We start from the raw sequence: 18,262 nt of genomic DNA, 5'->3' as shown, positions 1-18,262 counted from the left end.
CATCTCATTACACATCTGTACAATGCATTGTGTCACAGATCAAGCTACAACTCACACAAACCTACATCCCGTAACTACTCTTTCATTCTTTTTAACTTAAAAGACAGTCCAGCCTCCAAATTCGACTGCAATCAAAAGACTCCTTAATAAGGATACTTTCAACAAAGTTATTTGCCTACACCATGGATGAGCATACCAACATGTAATTACTCTCAGGAACACTATACATTTCCTGTTGCCAAACGTCACACTTTGCAGCAGATAATATGTATGGCAAATCATCCTCCTTATCCTACTATTCGTTGATATAAACTTCATCTTTTTGATAATTCAGCGTGTTCCTATCAGGCAGGGCTGGACGGAGTACCAAAAGTTTTTTTTCTAAACAAAACTTTTCAAAAGTTTTTTTCAAATGTACTCTTTTGTAACACTGATATATTATTTGTGTTGATTCAATTAAAACAATCATCTAATACACAAGTGATACCTTATGTATGTAAGGTCCTTGGGTTCAATTTAAAGAAGAACTAACCCCAACAAACATTAAAGACCTGTCGTGTTAATTCCTTTACATTTAAGACCATGATTGCTGCAAAATACAAATCTCTCACTTGATGACATGTTCTTCAATTGAGCAGATGAGTTCTTCGTCAAAACAGGTTAGACGTCCCACCCACAATACTTAGTGTGCCATTTACTATAGTGCACTCTTACTATGGCAGACACACAGCCGTCGCGTTTTTGACAGAGAAACTTGTCTGCCAAACTCTAAATAAGCCCTTTAATCTTTAATGAATATGTACCTCTGAACCTTATTGCAGAAACTGCAATGGTGGGAAAAAGCAGCAAATCTCTTGCGCCATTTCTGCTGCTTGTGTAATAAGCAGTTAGACAAGTTGATTTGCTCCTATTCTATTAGGAAAACAGACATTTTTGTTTAAATCATTGTTAATCATAAATAATACCTGTATTGATTATAAAGCAGTTCGAATGATTAATACACATTTTAGTAGAAATTGCCATCCTTAAATAACTGTCTTTAAAATAAAAGATACTAGTTTTGCATAACTGTAATTGGACAAAGAATATTTATTTTCCCTCAAGCATACTGCACCCTTTCACATTTTAATAGAGAGAAAATTTATTTTTTGAATTCCTTATTATGAAAACACATTTAACATGTTTGATTTGAAGCAATTTCTACTTATTACACAAGTAGGAAAAATGTGCAGATGTATTTGTTCTGAGTTCTTTTGTTTGTTTTGCTGCAGTGCAAAGTTTTCGGCTACAGCCGATCTTATTTTTCATACAATGTAGGGAGTATTAGCAGAGTGCATTGTTTTAATGCAGGTTTTCAGGGAACGCACCTAGGTGCAACAGGCACTTGCAGTACTGAAGTGGTCCAATTATTGTTTTACAAAGCAACTTTTCGAACCAGACACATTTAAGAAATGTGCAACTATGTTTTTGAGTGAAACAAACATAGGTGTGGTAATTGTACCCCTTGGTACAAAGTAACTTTTATGTATTGCTCTTGGTACCTCTCCATCTAATCTCAAAGCTCCACTGAACCCAGCCATTCACTGGGAACAATAGGCACACACAGTTCTAACTTTCCCTTCAGTCCATTTGTCAATGAACCCCAAGCCAGCCCCCGGAGTAAAGGCACGCACAGAAACAGGCACCCATTTATTTTTCTTAATTTGATGTAATCTGATCCAAGCGGAGGCAGAAAGGCAGCTGGGCATGGGAACGTACCAAAGTCAGACAAGAAGTGCCCATTACTGCCCCACCTGGCCCCTCCCCTGCCTGCGTTCTCCACAGGTAACCATATCCCGGTTGCTATGGAGCCCGAATTTTTCTGGTCAGGTGTCCTACTTATCTCTTTAAATCACGCCTACTCTAGTTCAACTAGAAACCTTCAGAGCAGGAAGGACTCTTGTTCCGGAGCACAACTGCAGTAAGTACACGTTTTCAACTTTTTCAGACATATTTCTTTTTTTAAACTTCAGACCTAGTGAAAGTTTCTGTTCATCTCAGGTTAGTTGTGTACATATATAGCAACCTGTTTTCGGAAGGTGAGTTTGTTTGGACATGTGTGTGTTTTCTGAGTTATTTCTAGTAGGTCCTAGTATTAAGTGACACGTACTGTTGCTTGCTAGGTGGCTGATCTGTGGGTTGCACAGGCCATTGTCTCTCTGAATTAACAGAACGGCCCCAGTAACTCAATGTATGATCTTCTCTAACCTACAAGTATGTCTCGACTATGTTCTTTACAAGTGAAGAGTAAAATGGGAGAGGATCAACACGAAGATAGACCTTATCTGTTGCTTGAATGCAATGAAATTTATTTTTCCAAGTGCCGTAAATAGCAATACTGCATGAGTCACACCTGGTGCAGTTTGCAGTGCCCGCAGGTGCACAAGTCAGACTTTGAATATTTATTGGATATTACGCAAATACGTTGTCAGAAGCAAATGATACGTGCCGCTCTAAAGGGCATGATTTTATTTCTGTGCACGATAATTGCTGTAAACGTTATTGAGGCCATGCGTGACACCATCACAGACATATTTGCAATTTAAATTGGAGAGAGAAGTTAAAAGGATGTATGTTTGCCAATATGTAAATCACATGATTGCTTTAAAAGGAATCGGCTATGATTAACACCGGAACCATCACAAAATGTCTTTCGTTGCATACAGAAATGAGTGAGTACAAATGATGTTTCATATGTGAGTGGTTTTATCCCAGTTAATTGCTTTAAAAGATATGTTACAATGTGATGTACTGAATTTATCGACCTCAGAAGAATTCATTGCTAAATTGGTCAGACTGAGATTCAATACACTGACCTTCAAGTTACACACAGACGCCGTCTGCAACGTAATCATCGTGCTAATGGCAAATACTGTAGCATAATAGATTATCAAAACATTTGAATTAAACCATTTCCTGTAGTTAGCTTCATACGTAAAAGTGATGCACATTTTTTACCTTAGAGTTTAAATGAAAGAGATCAACTACTGGCTTCGACAGCAAACCGTGTGTGTGATTCTGGGCAAATGCTTTTATAACCTTCTACTTAACACTGGAAACATGTTCAGTGTACCCTTGTGAAGACCAACTGTGCAGTGCCAGTTACATGTTTTGACGCATCACATCCGGTTTTCTGTATTCCAGGTTTTACAAGGGGCGAATGCACAGAACCCTATGTTTATGTTTCTCCCATTGGTGTAGGGCAAATTGACGAGCAGAATACAGCGAAGGCCTCCCACAGCCTTTCATATGCTTGATATATTCCTAGGCTTTTGGATGAATTGGGTCCCCTTGAAGGGTGAGTCCCCTCAGCCCTGCAGGGGCTGCAGGGGCCTATGTTAGGCCCCTGGGTTCTCCTACTATAAAGAAACTGTTCCCTGAAAAGTGTTTTGCTGTCCCTAGGCGCTAGGTCTCCGCTCTCTCAAATACCCGAAAATGGCCACACAACCTTTCTACTTGAGACAACTAATTATAGGGTCGTGATATTTCAATTTAAAGCAACAGCCTCCTGCCTTCAAAGCCTAGGGTGTGCTCTTTATCCGTCAATAAATAACAGAGGGCAGTAAAATGGAGACAGTCCTGTAATTGCCTACTGTTTGTTCACGAAGGTAGAGTTCTCTAACTGAATCTTTCTGACTTCCACTTGCAGCCTAAGTGTGGAAATAAATGTCAATTTTTTAGAAGATTAATGTCCCCCGAACGCAGTCTGTGAATTGATGACAGCTGCCCTTGATAATTCCATTTGAAACAGGCTAATACGCAAAAAAATTATGCATCACACCTCCGAAGCGTTAATCATCAGGGCCATACAATGGCAGAGGCACACAACCTCCTGTTACAGACGCTCGAGTCTGGATCGAGCCTGAAGCCTGGCTCAGCTCGAGGTCCTTGTGAAGCCTTGAGCCCAAAGCGAGCCGAGCCGATTCTGATACCCATCCCTCTAACCCAGTGGTCTCAAAACTTTCTACTGCCGACTTTGGAAGTGGGGATAGAGGCTCGAGTCTCGGCTCAACTTTCTGTGATTTTGGACAAATCACTTTTCGTCCCCATCCTTAGCTATCCAATACCTTAAGTCAAGTTCACGCTATACAAAAAAGTGAAGAAAAATGCACAAAGAGGTGAAAAACAAAGCGTTAAAGGAAAGATAAATTGAAACCGGTTTGTATAAGGTAAAACCTAGATAAATCTCTGCTTACCCACTTTTACTGTGTGATCTTAAGCAAGTACTATATTTAACCAAAACTCCTTTGCATTCCTTATCGGGTATGCACAAAAACCTAAATTGTGTGTGATTTCATAGACTGTTATGTTGCTCTATATAAATTTGGGCCATATACAGCATTTGCATGACAATTGTCACTTTCAACAAGTAAGTCTAAGTGCAGTGCTATATTGTGACATTTTAATGTCAAAGTTTCCCCACATTAAAGAAATACATATATAGCCCCTCCCCCCTAACCCCCCAAAATTAAATGTTTAGGTCAGACTCCTGGGGGTGGGATCCACGGGGCAAAGATTGACCTGGGGGGGCAGTGCGCCCCCCCAATAAAATGTAGGCCGTGCCCCATGGGATGGGGTTCAGAGGGCCAAGATTGGCCTGGGGAAGGGGGGGCCATTTCAGGGTTTGGTTGGTATAGGGGTTAGCCGCAGGGCCTGGCCACACATCATATCTTGCATGGTTTGTGGCATGAGGTTCATAGCAAATATTTCAGGGATTGGCCCATGCACGGACTTTAAGAGCTGAGCCAGTCCCTTGGCCTCTTGGCTCGGCTGCGGCTCAGCTCTGGTTCGGCTCTCCCTGTTCACTTTGTGGCTCACCCACTTCTACAGACTAGGTGGGTGTGCCTGGGGCAGCCCGGATTGTGCAGCCCATCACCATTATCAATGTGCCATCTTCAGTGCATATGGTGACTCCACAATGTAGCGCATGAGCCACAAACACCCTAGGATGGAAATTTGGAGTCTCAGTTCTCTCACCACTCTGAGTTCATGTGTAGCTGTCTCCTCTTACATAAATGGTGCACCAAATAACTCTACAAGGGTGGATGTAATTATGTTAAAGAGGCTTTCATGCCTTCTTCTAGGCAGGGAAGGATGCTGGGACCCACTACGAAGAGACTGACACCCTCACTGTCTCTGTGCAGAAAGTCATGCCTTCCTGTTGTAAGGGGTTGGTGGCAAGTGCCTGGGATTCTCTGAGTCCTCCATAGGGCACATTTATGTGCTGCTTACACTGTCTGTGGCATTTTTGTCATACTTCTGCTTCAGTGATATGGTGCTACTACCTCAAAGTGGGTTCTCACAACACTCCACAACCAGGATTTAAGATACTCTTGTTCAGAGGGCCTACCTTGGTTCCTGTAGCCATCCCACGCTCCATTGTGGTTGGTCTCAACTTGTGACTTTGCCCTGGTCTGGCGCGGCCATGCAACCACAGTAGTCCATTCTGCTTTTCAGCACTATTTTCATGCAAATCTTTCAAATTGAATATCTCTGGTTCTACTGATGTGGACTTTTCTTGTTTTGGTCTTAAATTATTCATTACATTTTATTTTATTTTTCTAAATTGGCGAGGGATTTTTCTAAATATTGTGTTTCACTTTATTATCGTTTGAAATGCTGCATAAATAATTTACACAGTGCCTTTGCGTTAAGACTGATTGCTTTGTGTCAAGTTGAGCACCGTTCAAGTTGAGGTTTACTTGTGACTTCACACTGAGAAGAATTATGGTTGCAGCTTGAGGAGGGTTTTACCCCCTCAACCAGTAACCCAATTTCTTATAGACAGAAACTCACAAAAAGCTTTATTAAGAATTTCTTCAGAAGCAATTTTCTTTGTTATGTTTGTCACTCGAAATGGAAGCAGAAGTTTGAAGTTCATCTGCAATATGGTATAATTTTGTATCCAGGTTTAGGGTTTAGGAGGTTCACTTACTGCAGTAAGCATTCTTTATGTCTTTAATCTGGGATTTACATGATTTAGTCATTTCCATGGCAGAAATTTGTTTAATGTGCATAATATATACTTACTTACTATTAATCTAAACGTCGGGTTTCAAGTCTGAATCTGGCCAGCTCGGATGTGAACTAATGGATTCTCCTATTACCTTTTTTAACTCTCATAACCTGCTTCAGAATGATCGTGTCAAGGCTGTCTTGTAATAATGATTCAGAAAAAAGAATTACAGTGCTGGAATCACTACTTGGGTTCACCTGAAAGTGTCATTTAAAATTACCAATGAAATAAGAGGTTATGAAATAAGAGAACTGTTTTTACAACATGTTTTCACTATAGTGTCCTAAGCTCGAGCATTTTGTGGACAGCTGAGGAAAGTGAGTAGATTGGGACTGCTAGATGATCCAATCACACCAAAGGAATCAGGACCCCTAACATGCAAATATTTGAGAAAATAAGATCTAGCAAATGGACTTTCTTGTTTGTTAGCTTATTAATTTGTGGAGCAAATTAAATATTTCTAGAGCCTCTTTAAACTGTTGTGTAGCTCCCAGAAGGTCATCTGGCTATATACTAAAACCGCCTAAAAAGTCACATCTTATTTATTTTGGAAGAAAAACACAAAATTTCATTTAAAGTAACCTAATGGGGTGGAGAGAAAGATAGTCAAAGTTTTCAAATTTCAATTAAATGCAAAGGTTTAAAAGTAAATGTTTTTACTCAAATTTTTCAACTTTCAAACACAGGGAGTTTCTGGCACTACGTGCAACCTCACGCCCTATTTTATCTTCAAATATTATGCAAATAATTTTAAAATTGGCTATGAATAAGTAATTAAAAAAGGGTGTATATTGAGGGGTAAACCATGTTTCAAAACTAAATAAAAGATCAACCTGGTGTACTTCAACTAAGTTATGGACCTATTATCTACAGACTGTAGCAGCGCTAGCTTTACGTTGCATAGCACTAGGAGCCTGATTACGAGTTTGGTGGATGGGATGACCCATCCGCCGAACTTCCGACAAGGAGGCTGCTGCCTTACTGGCTACCTCCCCACCGGGCTCATTACGACTGTCCCTCTGGGAAACCAAAGTTTCCGCCCATCAGCCCAGCCGGTAAGTGACAGCAGCATTGTCACCGACTCGTAATCGAGCCAGGGGCAGTTCTACCACCTACAGGGTGCACCAGCACCCTCGCAATGCTCACTGTCTGCACAGCATAAAGTGAGCATTGCAAGGGTGCTGGGCAGGGGGACCCAAGTGCATGGGCACCCTGTGGCCCCCTGCACCTGTTCTATGCCAGGTGGAGCGTAGTAGAGAACTAGGTCATAATCAGCAGGGCAGCGCAGACTTCAGCGCCACCCTGGCTAATTCCGACTTCCGCCACAGCCAGCATGTCACGATCGAAGATCCCTGCAGAGACAGCAGTAGATTAGCAGGGCTGTCCGCCAACCTGGTAATGTGGCAGTCGGACTGCCAAAACCTCAACGATCCAACAGCCACCGAGAGTGAGGCGTCTGAGGATCGCCACACTCGTAATAAGACCCTAAGTCTAGACTGAACACCTGGATTGCACAGTTTATCTTCTGAAATGGTTTGTATCAGACCTTTAGATAAAGTTCCCTGAATCCTGATGTTAAGAGGAATTAAAGAGTTCAATAATGCAAAACAGATAATCAGCTAGAGAGGTAATACATTCCTTAATATTTGTTTGGAGATTGTTACTGAGTTGCCTTGCGTGGCAAAATTAGGTGTACATATTAACAAAATGCATTCTCCATTGGACTCAAAGGCGTGGCAGGCTCCAGGACAACTCACTCAGATGAAATGAGAGTAAGACGTGTTTATGAATGACGATGAATAAAGGCGCACACCGACCTTTAAGCCTAATTCCATTAGCTGATAGGAACAGGAATGTAAGCATGAATAAAGGAGATCAAACATGATTATAGTAAACAGCAGGTAATAGGTCCATGAAAATCGACATAAATGTACAATACATTTTTATTTGGAAAATATAAAAGCAAAACAAAGTCCATAGTACAGCAAATATTCTGGCATGCACTTGCATTTATGAGCCAAGCCTTTTTTCTTTGCCGAAGCTGGAGCGTGTGCTGAGTTTATGTCTGAAGAATGGCACAGCCGAAGGCTTTGGGGCGCTCTGAATATTAATAGAGGCCGAGTGACTGGATGTAGTTGCTAAGGATTCCAAGTAATCACTCCTTAATAAAAGCAGCACTTCAGCTTCCGTAGCAATTCACTGGTTTTCCTGAAATAATAAATCATACACATTTGCAGAGAAAAAAATAACAGAACAATGATTTTTTAAGTGCAATACAGATAAAAGACGCAAACATGATTGTGGCAAGATGATTTATGAATGAATGTATTTTTCATATGTAAAATAGTCCTTCATGTACTCCAACAGAGTACAACAGAGTACATGGAGGCAGAATAACACACCTGAACAGCTAATAATATGATGATGAGACTGAAATACCTATCTGGGTGTGTCCAAGATGTGGCTGTCTATCTCTCAAGCTGATGGCTGAAGGGAGTTCAGCAAAACAAGCCATTGGTTTGAAGGGTCAGACACAAAATCCACTTTATACGATCAAAAGAAGTTGGCTTTGCCAGAAACAAAACTGGTCATTTCTTAAATATAAAATACCAATATTACTTGGTTTCAACGATTTAGTAACTCTGACATTTAATTGGAACATGCTTGCAGGTGTGGTTGTTGCTAGCCCTATTTTAGCAGGAACAATTTCATACTGTGGCAAATTCCCTGGCATTTCATTTGTACGACTGTATAGCTGCAGAAGCTTCTTCACTATTCCATCAACAGTTTTACTGCCATGTCACACGCTACCGCCTTCTTCAAACAGCATAAGTCAATGGCAAACACATACTTACTTTGGGAGTGCCTGTCGGTCATTATTTCACAAACCGTCGCAGGTGTCACATTTCTCTCTTAGAAGGCGGGTTAAGTAGGATCTACGCACACCACAATTAATGTCATGCAGAAAGTTGCAACACAATTTAAATATTTCTCTAGGCTACTATTCTTTTTAAGCTTGTGTATTTAGTAACTCAGTAAGACCAGTAATGCAAGGACCTTGATGCCTCAGCAATTAACTGTGACTTCAAATGGGCTTTTTGCGTTATATTTATGCATCAAAAGGAGGGGAAACATGCTGCCAGGCATGTACCTGAATTTTATGAAGATCAGGGTGCAACCATGTTTTAATAGCTCAGAAGCAACCCACAGTACTAAGGTCCTCCCAGTATGAATTTCGAAACTTTTTCTTACAAGAAAAATAAGGAATCATGGCTGTTGATACCAATTGTGGCTCGTATGGGGACAAGGGGGGGCGGGGGAGGGGAGGGGACTGCTGCACAAAACAACACATAACAAAATGTAAAAAAAAACAAAAAGCTTCCCTGATTCAGCTCCCAGCCTACCCTGGGGCCAATCCTAAGGCTTCTCTCATGCTTCTGGCAGCATGAGAACAGCTTTAAGACTGGCCTGAGCGCTCTGGCTTTGTGCTCCCAGGCAGTGTGTTTGGCCGTCCTGAGACAGCTGGCAAAACACACATGCCTACTGAGTGGAGTTCACACCACTCCCTCCCATGGCTCTCAACCCCCATGGCCCGCCCCCTTGAAAAATAAAACAATAATAAACACGCTTTATTATCATGCTTTTTTCATATTTTGCAGCTGCTGCTGGCGAGGTGCAGGGGTAGTCCCACGCAACACCCATGGATTGTGATGCATTGCCACATTTACAAGGTTTTGTAAACCAGGGAATGCGTCAAAAACCTACGCTACCACAGGGGTGGTGTAGAAGTGACACAACGGGGAGAAATATCTTTATTTCTTCCTGTTTTTTCATCTTTTTATGTGTGCTGCATTTCGCAGCACACATAAAAAGAGGAAAACTCCTCTTGAGATTGTTTTTGTGCAGAAAGATGCCACTTCCTGCACAAAAACAATCATTCCCGCATCGAAGGCACCCTTGCACGTGGTGCATGGGTGCCTGAATAGGTACATGGCAGCAATTTGTGCACCAGCGCAGGAGATGACAGGAATACACCGTATCTCATAGATACAGTGCATTCCTGACCCTTTTGCTTTGATGCAGGGCAGTGCCGCAAGCCTTCTTGCCGCTCTGCCCTGCGCCAAATCATTGTAAATCTGACCCTTATACGCGCCGGTGTGTAATCCAAAATGCTTACATTTTAACTCACATCTACCTTGAAATTACCACAACATTTGCTTTAGAGAAGAATATTATACAGGACCTAATTTCAATCTGAAACATGACCTAACATTGCTAACATTTGGAGAAAGCATTATGAGCTTTTGAAAAATACATAATTTTTAAAATAGTTCTGTGATGAAAGATTGTAATGCCATGTAAGCGTAGTCTGAAACTCCAAATGAACAAGTTCTTCATAACGATTGTGGACTGGCTAAAATAATACTGCTAGCTGTTAGGTACAGTGAAAAACCTCCAACATGGAGACAGTACGCAAGGCTGTCTGTATGAAGAATAGTACACTGTAATTTCGCAAGATTGTATGTTGTCACTTAAGGTAGTTTCACCAAAGGTAGCATTTGCTGAATTAGAAATTGTTATAATATTTTGGAGAGCTGAGAGAGAAATTGGTACACATGAAAACAGGGATCTGGATTGCACAAAAACGTTGTAGGATTTCAGGCAAATGATTCATAGCTTTGTGGCTTGTTTTCTCCCTGGTAGGCTGCAGGGGGCTGTGAGGCTGATTCTGGGAAACTGGACTAAGAATCGGGGTGGGAGGGGGGCTGTCCTGTATGCTGCATCATTGACGTCACTGGGATAGTGAAAAATCCAAACATCATGAAAAGAACAAGTGTGGCAAAGGAGCCACGCCCATTCTGCAGGAGAATGGGACGTGTGCAGTATGTAGTCAGTCATGCACTGTGGAGCACACTGTTGCAAGTGGATTCCTAAAGAATGGTATGGTAGCAGAGTTACAGACAGAACATTTCCAATGAAATGACAACTAAATTTGTATAGACACGGAAGTTTACAGACAAAGCTATATAGCTGACAAACAATAATATGTGAAACTTGTGTTTCAGGGACAGTATCATTTGAACATCTCCAGGTAAAGTGCGTTGATTATATCGATGGCACTAAAATGTTTCTTTCCATCATATTTTTAAATTAGTAGAAATGTGTTTCATTTGTTCTTTTCTAACTGCTGCATGTGTGCCCTACAACTTTCTTTTCACACTTTCTCCACTAAAACAAGATCGTTATATAGTTAATCCTCTCAATGTGCAGTTTGAGAAAAAAGTAAAAAACAGTCTCCATGTTAAAATAATAAGAAGCAATTTGTCAGAGGATATACCCTGACTTTTGACCTGTATCTTTGAACACACTGCAAACATAACAATATAAAAACAACATTTAAAATAATTTATACTGCTCATTCGGTCTCTGAACTCAAGCATGGGTGTATTTTTGGGTGCAGCAGCATACCACACACAGCTACTTCCAGTGCTCATAGCTGTAGCAGGTGCAAGGTTCTGCAATGCTAAGGGTAGGGCACATGTTTGGATGCCTTGGAGGATGTCGTCCTATGTTTCTGTAATAAATCATGTTGTTGGTTGAAGGGGATGAAACTCTACTCTAGCATCAGCCCCAATCCTTGTCAGGGAGAACCACAAAAGGTCACTGAATTAACCTGTGCTTAATCCTCTGCTAGCATGGCACCAAAGCGGTCACGCTTAGCAGAGAGGCAATGTGTAAAGTATTTATGCAGCACAAAATCAGTAATAAAGTGAAAACACAACACAAGAAAAATCTCACTCCAATTCAGAAAAAGAGAGTAAAATGTATTAACCTATTTGACACCAAAATGACAAAAATCCATACAGTGGAACCGAGATATGAAGTTTTAAATATTTAGGTAAAAATAATGTTTAAAAATGCAAAGTTGTATCATCGCACTGGACCATGACAAAGTCACAACTTCAGGCTGACCGTGATGGAATGAGAGTCCGATACAGGGACCAGATTAGTATCTAGGAATTGTACCTTTTGTCCTGGATGAGGGGCACTTCACCATGCATTTAATGATGCCAAGGAGCAATCAAGGGGCCTGCATTATGTTGGGTCGTGTTGCGTCTTTTCGATGAGGAGCTTAGAGGCTGCAAAACGAGAACCGCATTTAGCAATGTCATGCTGGATCTGTTTCAATGGGCTGCAATGCGAGATCGTGGGTTGAGTTGTGTTGCACTGCATCTGTTCTGATGGGGACTACAGCATGTCTGGCAGAGCACCATTATGCCCACTTGCAAGAGTCCAGGACAGAGGTGGCAGCACTTTGGGGGTTATGTCTTGCAGCAGGCAAAGCCATGGTGCAGGGTTTAAGGGTGGTGAAGTCCCTGACTCACTCCAGTGGTCCTGGGTTTAAGGTGCAGGCCCAGTTCTTCTTTCTCAGGCAATGGGGCAGCAGAACAGTCCATTTTGCAGGCAGAGCAGCAGAGCAGCTGGGAAGTCCGTCTTGCAGCAGAGCAGCAGGGCAGTCCTTCTTCTGAGTCTTTCAAAGTTACAGAAATGATCTAAAGAGTTGGGTCTGACAGTCTAATATTTATACCTGGGATCAGCTTTGAAGTGAGAGAAACCTCAGGAGTTTTCCCCTACAGAACAGTTTGGAATTCCCTGACTCTCTGCCCTGGTCCTAGTCTGTTCAGGGGCCCAACAGGCTTGTGTGAAGTCCTTTTTGTGCGAGGTGAGCCAGTGCCTTGTAAGTGCAAGTGTGGTACGTGAGCTCTGCAGCCCTATCACATCAGAGAAAGCCCATTCTGTCAACACCTGGGTCCTCTATAGTAATGCTGTCTGGAAGGAAGACTCAAAGGCCAATTGCGAACAGCACCTATTTATGTGACCCCAGAACAGGATGCAGGCACCAAAAGATTGCGACAAGAAAATGCCATTTTCAGAATTGTGACTTAAATTCAGCTTTACTATTAAAGAGTGTTTTAAATTACAATTCCTCACATACCAACCATGAGTCTTCTACCTGCTGCCAATCAAAAGTTATTACTTATTAAATGTAATAAAATAACCCAATGTTATTGTTTGGGAGAGGTAGGTCTTGCAATACTGAAAAAATGAATTTGAAAGTTATTCACTACCATTACATGTAAAAGTTAAAAGTACATGCCCAACTTCTTAAAGGCAGCTTGCCCAATGGCTAATTAGGACCTACCTTAGGAATGACTCATATGTATTAAAAAGGAAGGTTTAGGGCTGGCAAAAGATTTATTTTGCCAGGTCAAAAAGGCAGTATAAAACTAAGGGTGGGTGATGAATTCCACTCCGCAGAGTTTGCTGTTTTACCCACTCGCTCTCTGTGCATAGTTCAAAAAAACTCTGCAAAGTGATGCAGAGCTGAGTTTTTTCTCTTGTGCGGCTCGCCAACATTGAGTTGGCAAACAAGAGAAATCTTAAAGTTGGTGAGCGAGATTTCTGAACGCGGGCAGTCGCGGCAGGCTGCTACCACTCGTGTTGAGAAAGCTGCTGCTCTTGTTGAGGAAGCTGTCCCTCGAGCTGAAAATCTACTCAAATGTCAGAAAGAAGTTAGTGCCCCTTGGTGCTCCTCATGATGCTGTTTGTGCTGATTTTACAGTGCAGGAGAAATTCCTGCCACTGAAAATCAGTGCGAACACCCGACTTACCCAGAGTTTTTTTCAGCACTTCACGTACTCCGCCCAGGCCTATTTAAAACTTCACACACAAGCTGCAATGGCAGCTTGAGACATGCTTTAAAGACTACTTAAGTGTGTGGCATAATTAGTGCTGCAGGCCCACTAGTACCATTTTATTCACAGGCCCAGGGTACACGCAGTACCATTTTACTAGGGACTTACAAGTAAATTAGGTGTGCCAGTTGCATGCAAGTCAATTTCACCATGTTTAAGTGGAAGATCACTAACACTTTAGCACTGATTAGCAGTGCTAAGGTGTACAGAGTTCCAAAAGACAACAAAAGGTTCAGAAAATAGGAGGGTGAAGGCAAAACGTTTGAGGGAAGACCGCCCTAATGCTGACAGGTGTAACAGTATCTTTTTCAGTAAGTAATAAATATGTAGGAAGTGAGTATTTGTGATTTTCATGTTGACTGCTGCATTGTAATTGGTTATTCTTCAGTAGATCCTGTGTGTTTATTGAGATTGAAAGTTTATAGAAGGGACCAGTCGTGAGCCAGTCTCAAAGGAGATGGGTGCCATGCTTATGGCCTCCCTTAGGGTCTTTAAATCTAGCCTCAGTAGTAGTGACCAGTTGTTGCTCTTTTGTGAGGTCCCAAAGGTGAGTTGAGCCAAGACCTTCCACTTCTGGGATCCAGTGGCTGGAGGTAATTGGCACTTAGGGGGTTATTCTAACTTTGGAGGAGGTGTTAATCCGTCCCAAAAGTGACGGAAAAGTGACGGATTTACCACCAGCCGTATTACGAGTCCATTATATCCTATGGAACTCGTAATACGGCTGGTGGTATATCCGTCACTTTACCGTCACTTTTGGGACGGATTAACACTCCTCCAAAGTTAGAATAACCCCCTTAGTGTGGTCAAGTCACTGACGGGTAGATTCCTACATTTCCTGCATATCGGCAGCCTAGTTAGAAAATTTTAAGCCTTCACTCACTTATTTTCAGAGGTCTGTTGCATGGGCATTTGTAGGAAGGTTTACACAAAACAGCAAACAACTGCAGCCTCAGCTAGTGCTGAAAAAATGTTCCTTTATCTAGTCAAAGCAGCAGATTTATCACAGTGGTTGGGGTGTGGTGGTGTATTATATGCACTAGTAAGCAACTACACTACCAAGAGCAAGCACACCTAAGAGACCAGAGCCTACTTTGAGCCTGTGGAGCCCAAAGGCACTGACATTTTGGGGACTGGTACTCATGTTTCCTCATCATACATTTTCTAAGAGAAAGTAAGGGAAAAACAAACCTAGAGGAAAGGAGGAAGAAAAAAATCCACAAAAGCCAGCACAAAGGGAGAAAGCAGCAACCTTCAAGAGAGAGATAAAAGGCCAGGTTGTCTCTGGCAGTGAATTAAAGAGGCATGAGGTGGATTGAAGACTACGTATTCAGAACACCAATATTTAATTTCACCGGTCATGAGCCTCTCAGCAGAGCTTTGGACACTGAGATATATTCTTTTACAAATTAATCAATGAATGAGACAGCTTTTTCAATAAAAAGGTGGTGCTATAAACACCCACCCTTCTAGAGTGGCAGGGTCGATAGGTATTGCTAAATGGATATGAAGTGAGGTGGAACAGTGGAAACGAGGCAATGACAGTAAAACAAATAAAATTCATCATACAGTTTAGTGTTTTGGGAGAATATAATTATCCCTAGCATACCATGTACAGTGGTCTATGCAGTGGACTTTGGAAAGTCTCCCACAAGTGCCACCATCATAACTAAGGCAAACTTACATAACTCAGACAATGTTGACCAAGTTCTCAATAACATTTTGCTGGTCATTACGAGTCTGGCAGTCTCTTGTCCGCCAGACTCGCGGTGGCATGAGGACCACCGCCAAAGGTGGCGGTCCAAACGCCACTTTATGACTGCGGCGGTCGTGCCGCTACCTGACTGTGAGCACCCCCAGGATTAGTCATCCCGGCAGTCTGGCCGTTGTGGTAACACCGCCATGAAAAGTCTGGTGGAGAACAGGTGCATGGGTCCCCTGGAGGGCCCCTGGAGGGCCCCTGCACTGCCCAGGCATTTGGCTCTGGCCCTAGCCAGCACTGTCGCATTGTTCACTGTCAGCTCAGCAGACAGTGAACACTGCGAGGGTGCTGGTGCAGCCTGCATCCTACATCATTGCCGCCGGCTCTATTACAAGCTGGAGACAATGCTGTAGGGTGTTTCCTGCTAGACCACTGGATGGAAACTCAGCCCCACCTCCCCACTGACTTAGTGGGAAACTCTTAATGGGCCCGGTGGGAGGCAATCACTATAACGGCAACCTTCCCATCGGAAGTTCGGCGGAAGGGCAATACCATCCGCCGAACTCTTAATTAGGCTCTTTGTGTCAGCTGGCTAGGAAGAGTGCTCCTTCCTGCAAAGTGAAGAGAAAAAGAGACTCAAAAGTCTAATTTTGTGTTTGTTGCACAACACATATAACGCACAAAATACTGAGAAACCTTTAGTCTGTTCAAGGAAAATAGCAATTCTTCTCATGACCTGGAGAAGATCCAGTGAAAAGTGAAACTGTTGTCAATGTTATTCATTTTCTTGGAAGTAATAAATGGAGAACCATTTATTTCTGTTCATAGTACTGTTGTTGTTGCCCTGTGTGACATTGTATGGTAAGAATTGTTTTCTTTAATGAAATTCATATAAAAAGTTGCTATTTTATAAAATAACTTTTACAAAATGAATGGTCCATCAAGGGAACTGATTCGCCTATATTTTATAAAATCTAACTGTTGCTTACTTGTTTATGTGTTTCAGCATTGAGAATACGTTTTAAAAGAATATGGATCCAATTTCTATGAGTCTGACATACTCTGAATTACCAAGGAAAGTTTAACTGACAATCCCCTGAGCCCTGTGCCACACAATACCACGAATGAGACATTTTAAGATTAAATATTTTAAATCCTAGAATTACCCCACAGAGAATTGCGTCACGCACAGTTTAAGTATACACAGTTTAATATCCAGAATCTTGTCTACCTTAGTCCACATCAAAAAAACAAATCATCCCAGGAGCATCTGCTTAGTGTTCTCACTGTGCACTTCTTAATGCTGACTTATTGCATATGCTCTGGTCCTGTCCATCACTTTCTATGTACTGGTGGAAAGTGCTTTAATCACTGTCAACCATGTCACGTGGTATTCTTCTGAACTCCTCAGACAAGAAATTGTTGGGGATATACCCTTGCCCTAAACTCGACAAAGTCTCTACTAGGCTCTGATTCTGATTGGAAAATTCCAGTGCTCCAAGGCATTGAAGCTTGTGCTACAGTTCTGCTCTCTTTTTTTTCTTCAGAGAGCACATTATTGCACAGAGAGGAGTAGGCTAGTCTACGCAAACATTTTATAGCTCACACATAGGATACCCTACTTGAGAGTTTCAGGTAATGTACCAAAGATGATACATCGTAAGATGCCCCAGACACATTAATTTCTTCTTATCTTCATTTTATTAACTACTGCAATGTTAATGCACTTTGTTTGACATTAATTAGCAAGCAGGCACACAACCTGGTCCAGGTTGGGTGGGAGGAGGATGCTTCACTTTCTCTCGTTTTGGCACTAGGGATCCAGATCCCTTTGATGAAACCTTGGACATTGTACGTCACAGTCGGCTGGGTGGGAAGGGTGGATTGGGGTTGGTTGCTATGTTTCTTTTTTTTTTTTTGCTTCTGTCTGTGTACATAACAGAAAATTGCAAGCTGTCTTCTTTTTGTGCATATTTTCCAGACAAATACCACACAATAATTTCAATGTCTCGCCATCTTACTATGGTTCTGTTGTAATGCTAACACGCATATTTTAATGCAAATTATGTTTACAAAAAGATTAACTATTTTAAGTGAAAATGAGGCTTCTTGGGATATACCTATCTAAAAACAAATTCCAAGGAAATTCTTACTCAGATTATCTTCTCATTTTTTTATTTCCAGCCACCTACATAGAGTATTTTCCAAAGAGGTGTATTCATATTCACTTGATAAAAGAAGTCACCTACCAACCATGCCCAACCACATTACTTTACCTTTAATCCGCTTATTTATCTCTCTACAAGATACCTATGTTAACGGAAGAGTAGGCTGGTTGGTTTGCTTTAAAATATGTTTGTTATTATTTCTTTCTAATTTAGTTGGTGCTGTCATTGCTATCTTAGGGTATGTTTTAGTATGTTATATATCATTACGTATGTTTGATTTGCATTGTGAAGTTTTCCTGGGAGGCTTCTTAATTCATCTAATGCTGAAACCAAATGTCTATAGTGAAAAATTGTTTGTTTCCTATTCCCAAATTATATTGAGTGTCTACTGCATGTGGTGTTACTTTCAATTTAGACAAATGGTTTAATAACCTTTCACTGTTACTCTAAAATATTTCCAAAATAAAACATGTAGGTAGACATTTCTAAATTTGACAGTCAGAAAACCCTTGGAAATGCAAGAGTAAGGTTCAACCTCCATCGGCCAAACTCTAATCAGGGCCTTAGAAGAAAAAAACAT

At 41.5% G+C, this 18,262-nt stretch overlaps 1 protein-coding gene across 2 annotated transcripts in view; it reads left to right on the top strand.

The window, feature by feature from the left end:
• The first annotated feature begins 1,811 nt into the window (after positions 1-1,811).
• LOC138262083 (anterior gradient protein 3) overlaps positions 1,812-18,262 on the top strand; it is a 67,806-nt gene continuing 51,355 nt past the window's right edge. The window contains exon 1 of one of the 2 annotated variants that reach the window (XM_069211814.1): positions 1,812-1,960. Coding sequence is in view for 1 of the 2 variants with exons in the window: in XM_069211813.1 (XP_069067914.1) it covers positions 2,660-2,711 (52 nt within the window). In the remaining variant the exon portion in view is untranslated. Of the gene's footprint in view, positions 1,961-2,644; positions 2,712-18,262 lie in introns of those variants that run through there. The other variant, XM_069211813.1, reaches the window with a different exon arrangement.

This window comes from Pleurodeles waltl, chromosome 10, assembly GCF_031143425.1.
Source record: "Pleurodeles waltl isolate 20211129_DDA chromosome 10, aPleWal1.hap1.20221129, whole genome shotgun sequence".
NCBI lineage: Eukaryota > Metazoa > Chordata > Amphibia > Caudata > Salamandridae > Pleurodeles > Pleurodeles waltl.
Note: the sequence above shows the minus strand (reverse complement) of the source record. Positions and strands in the feature narration are given on the sequence as shown.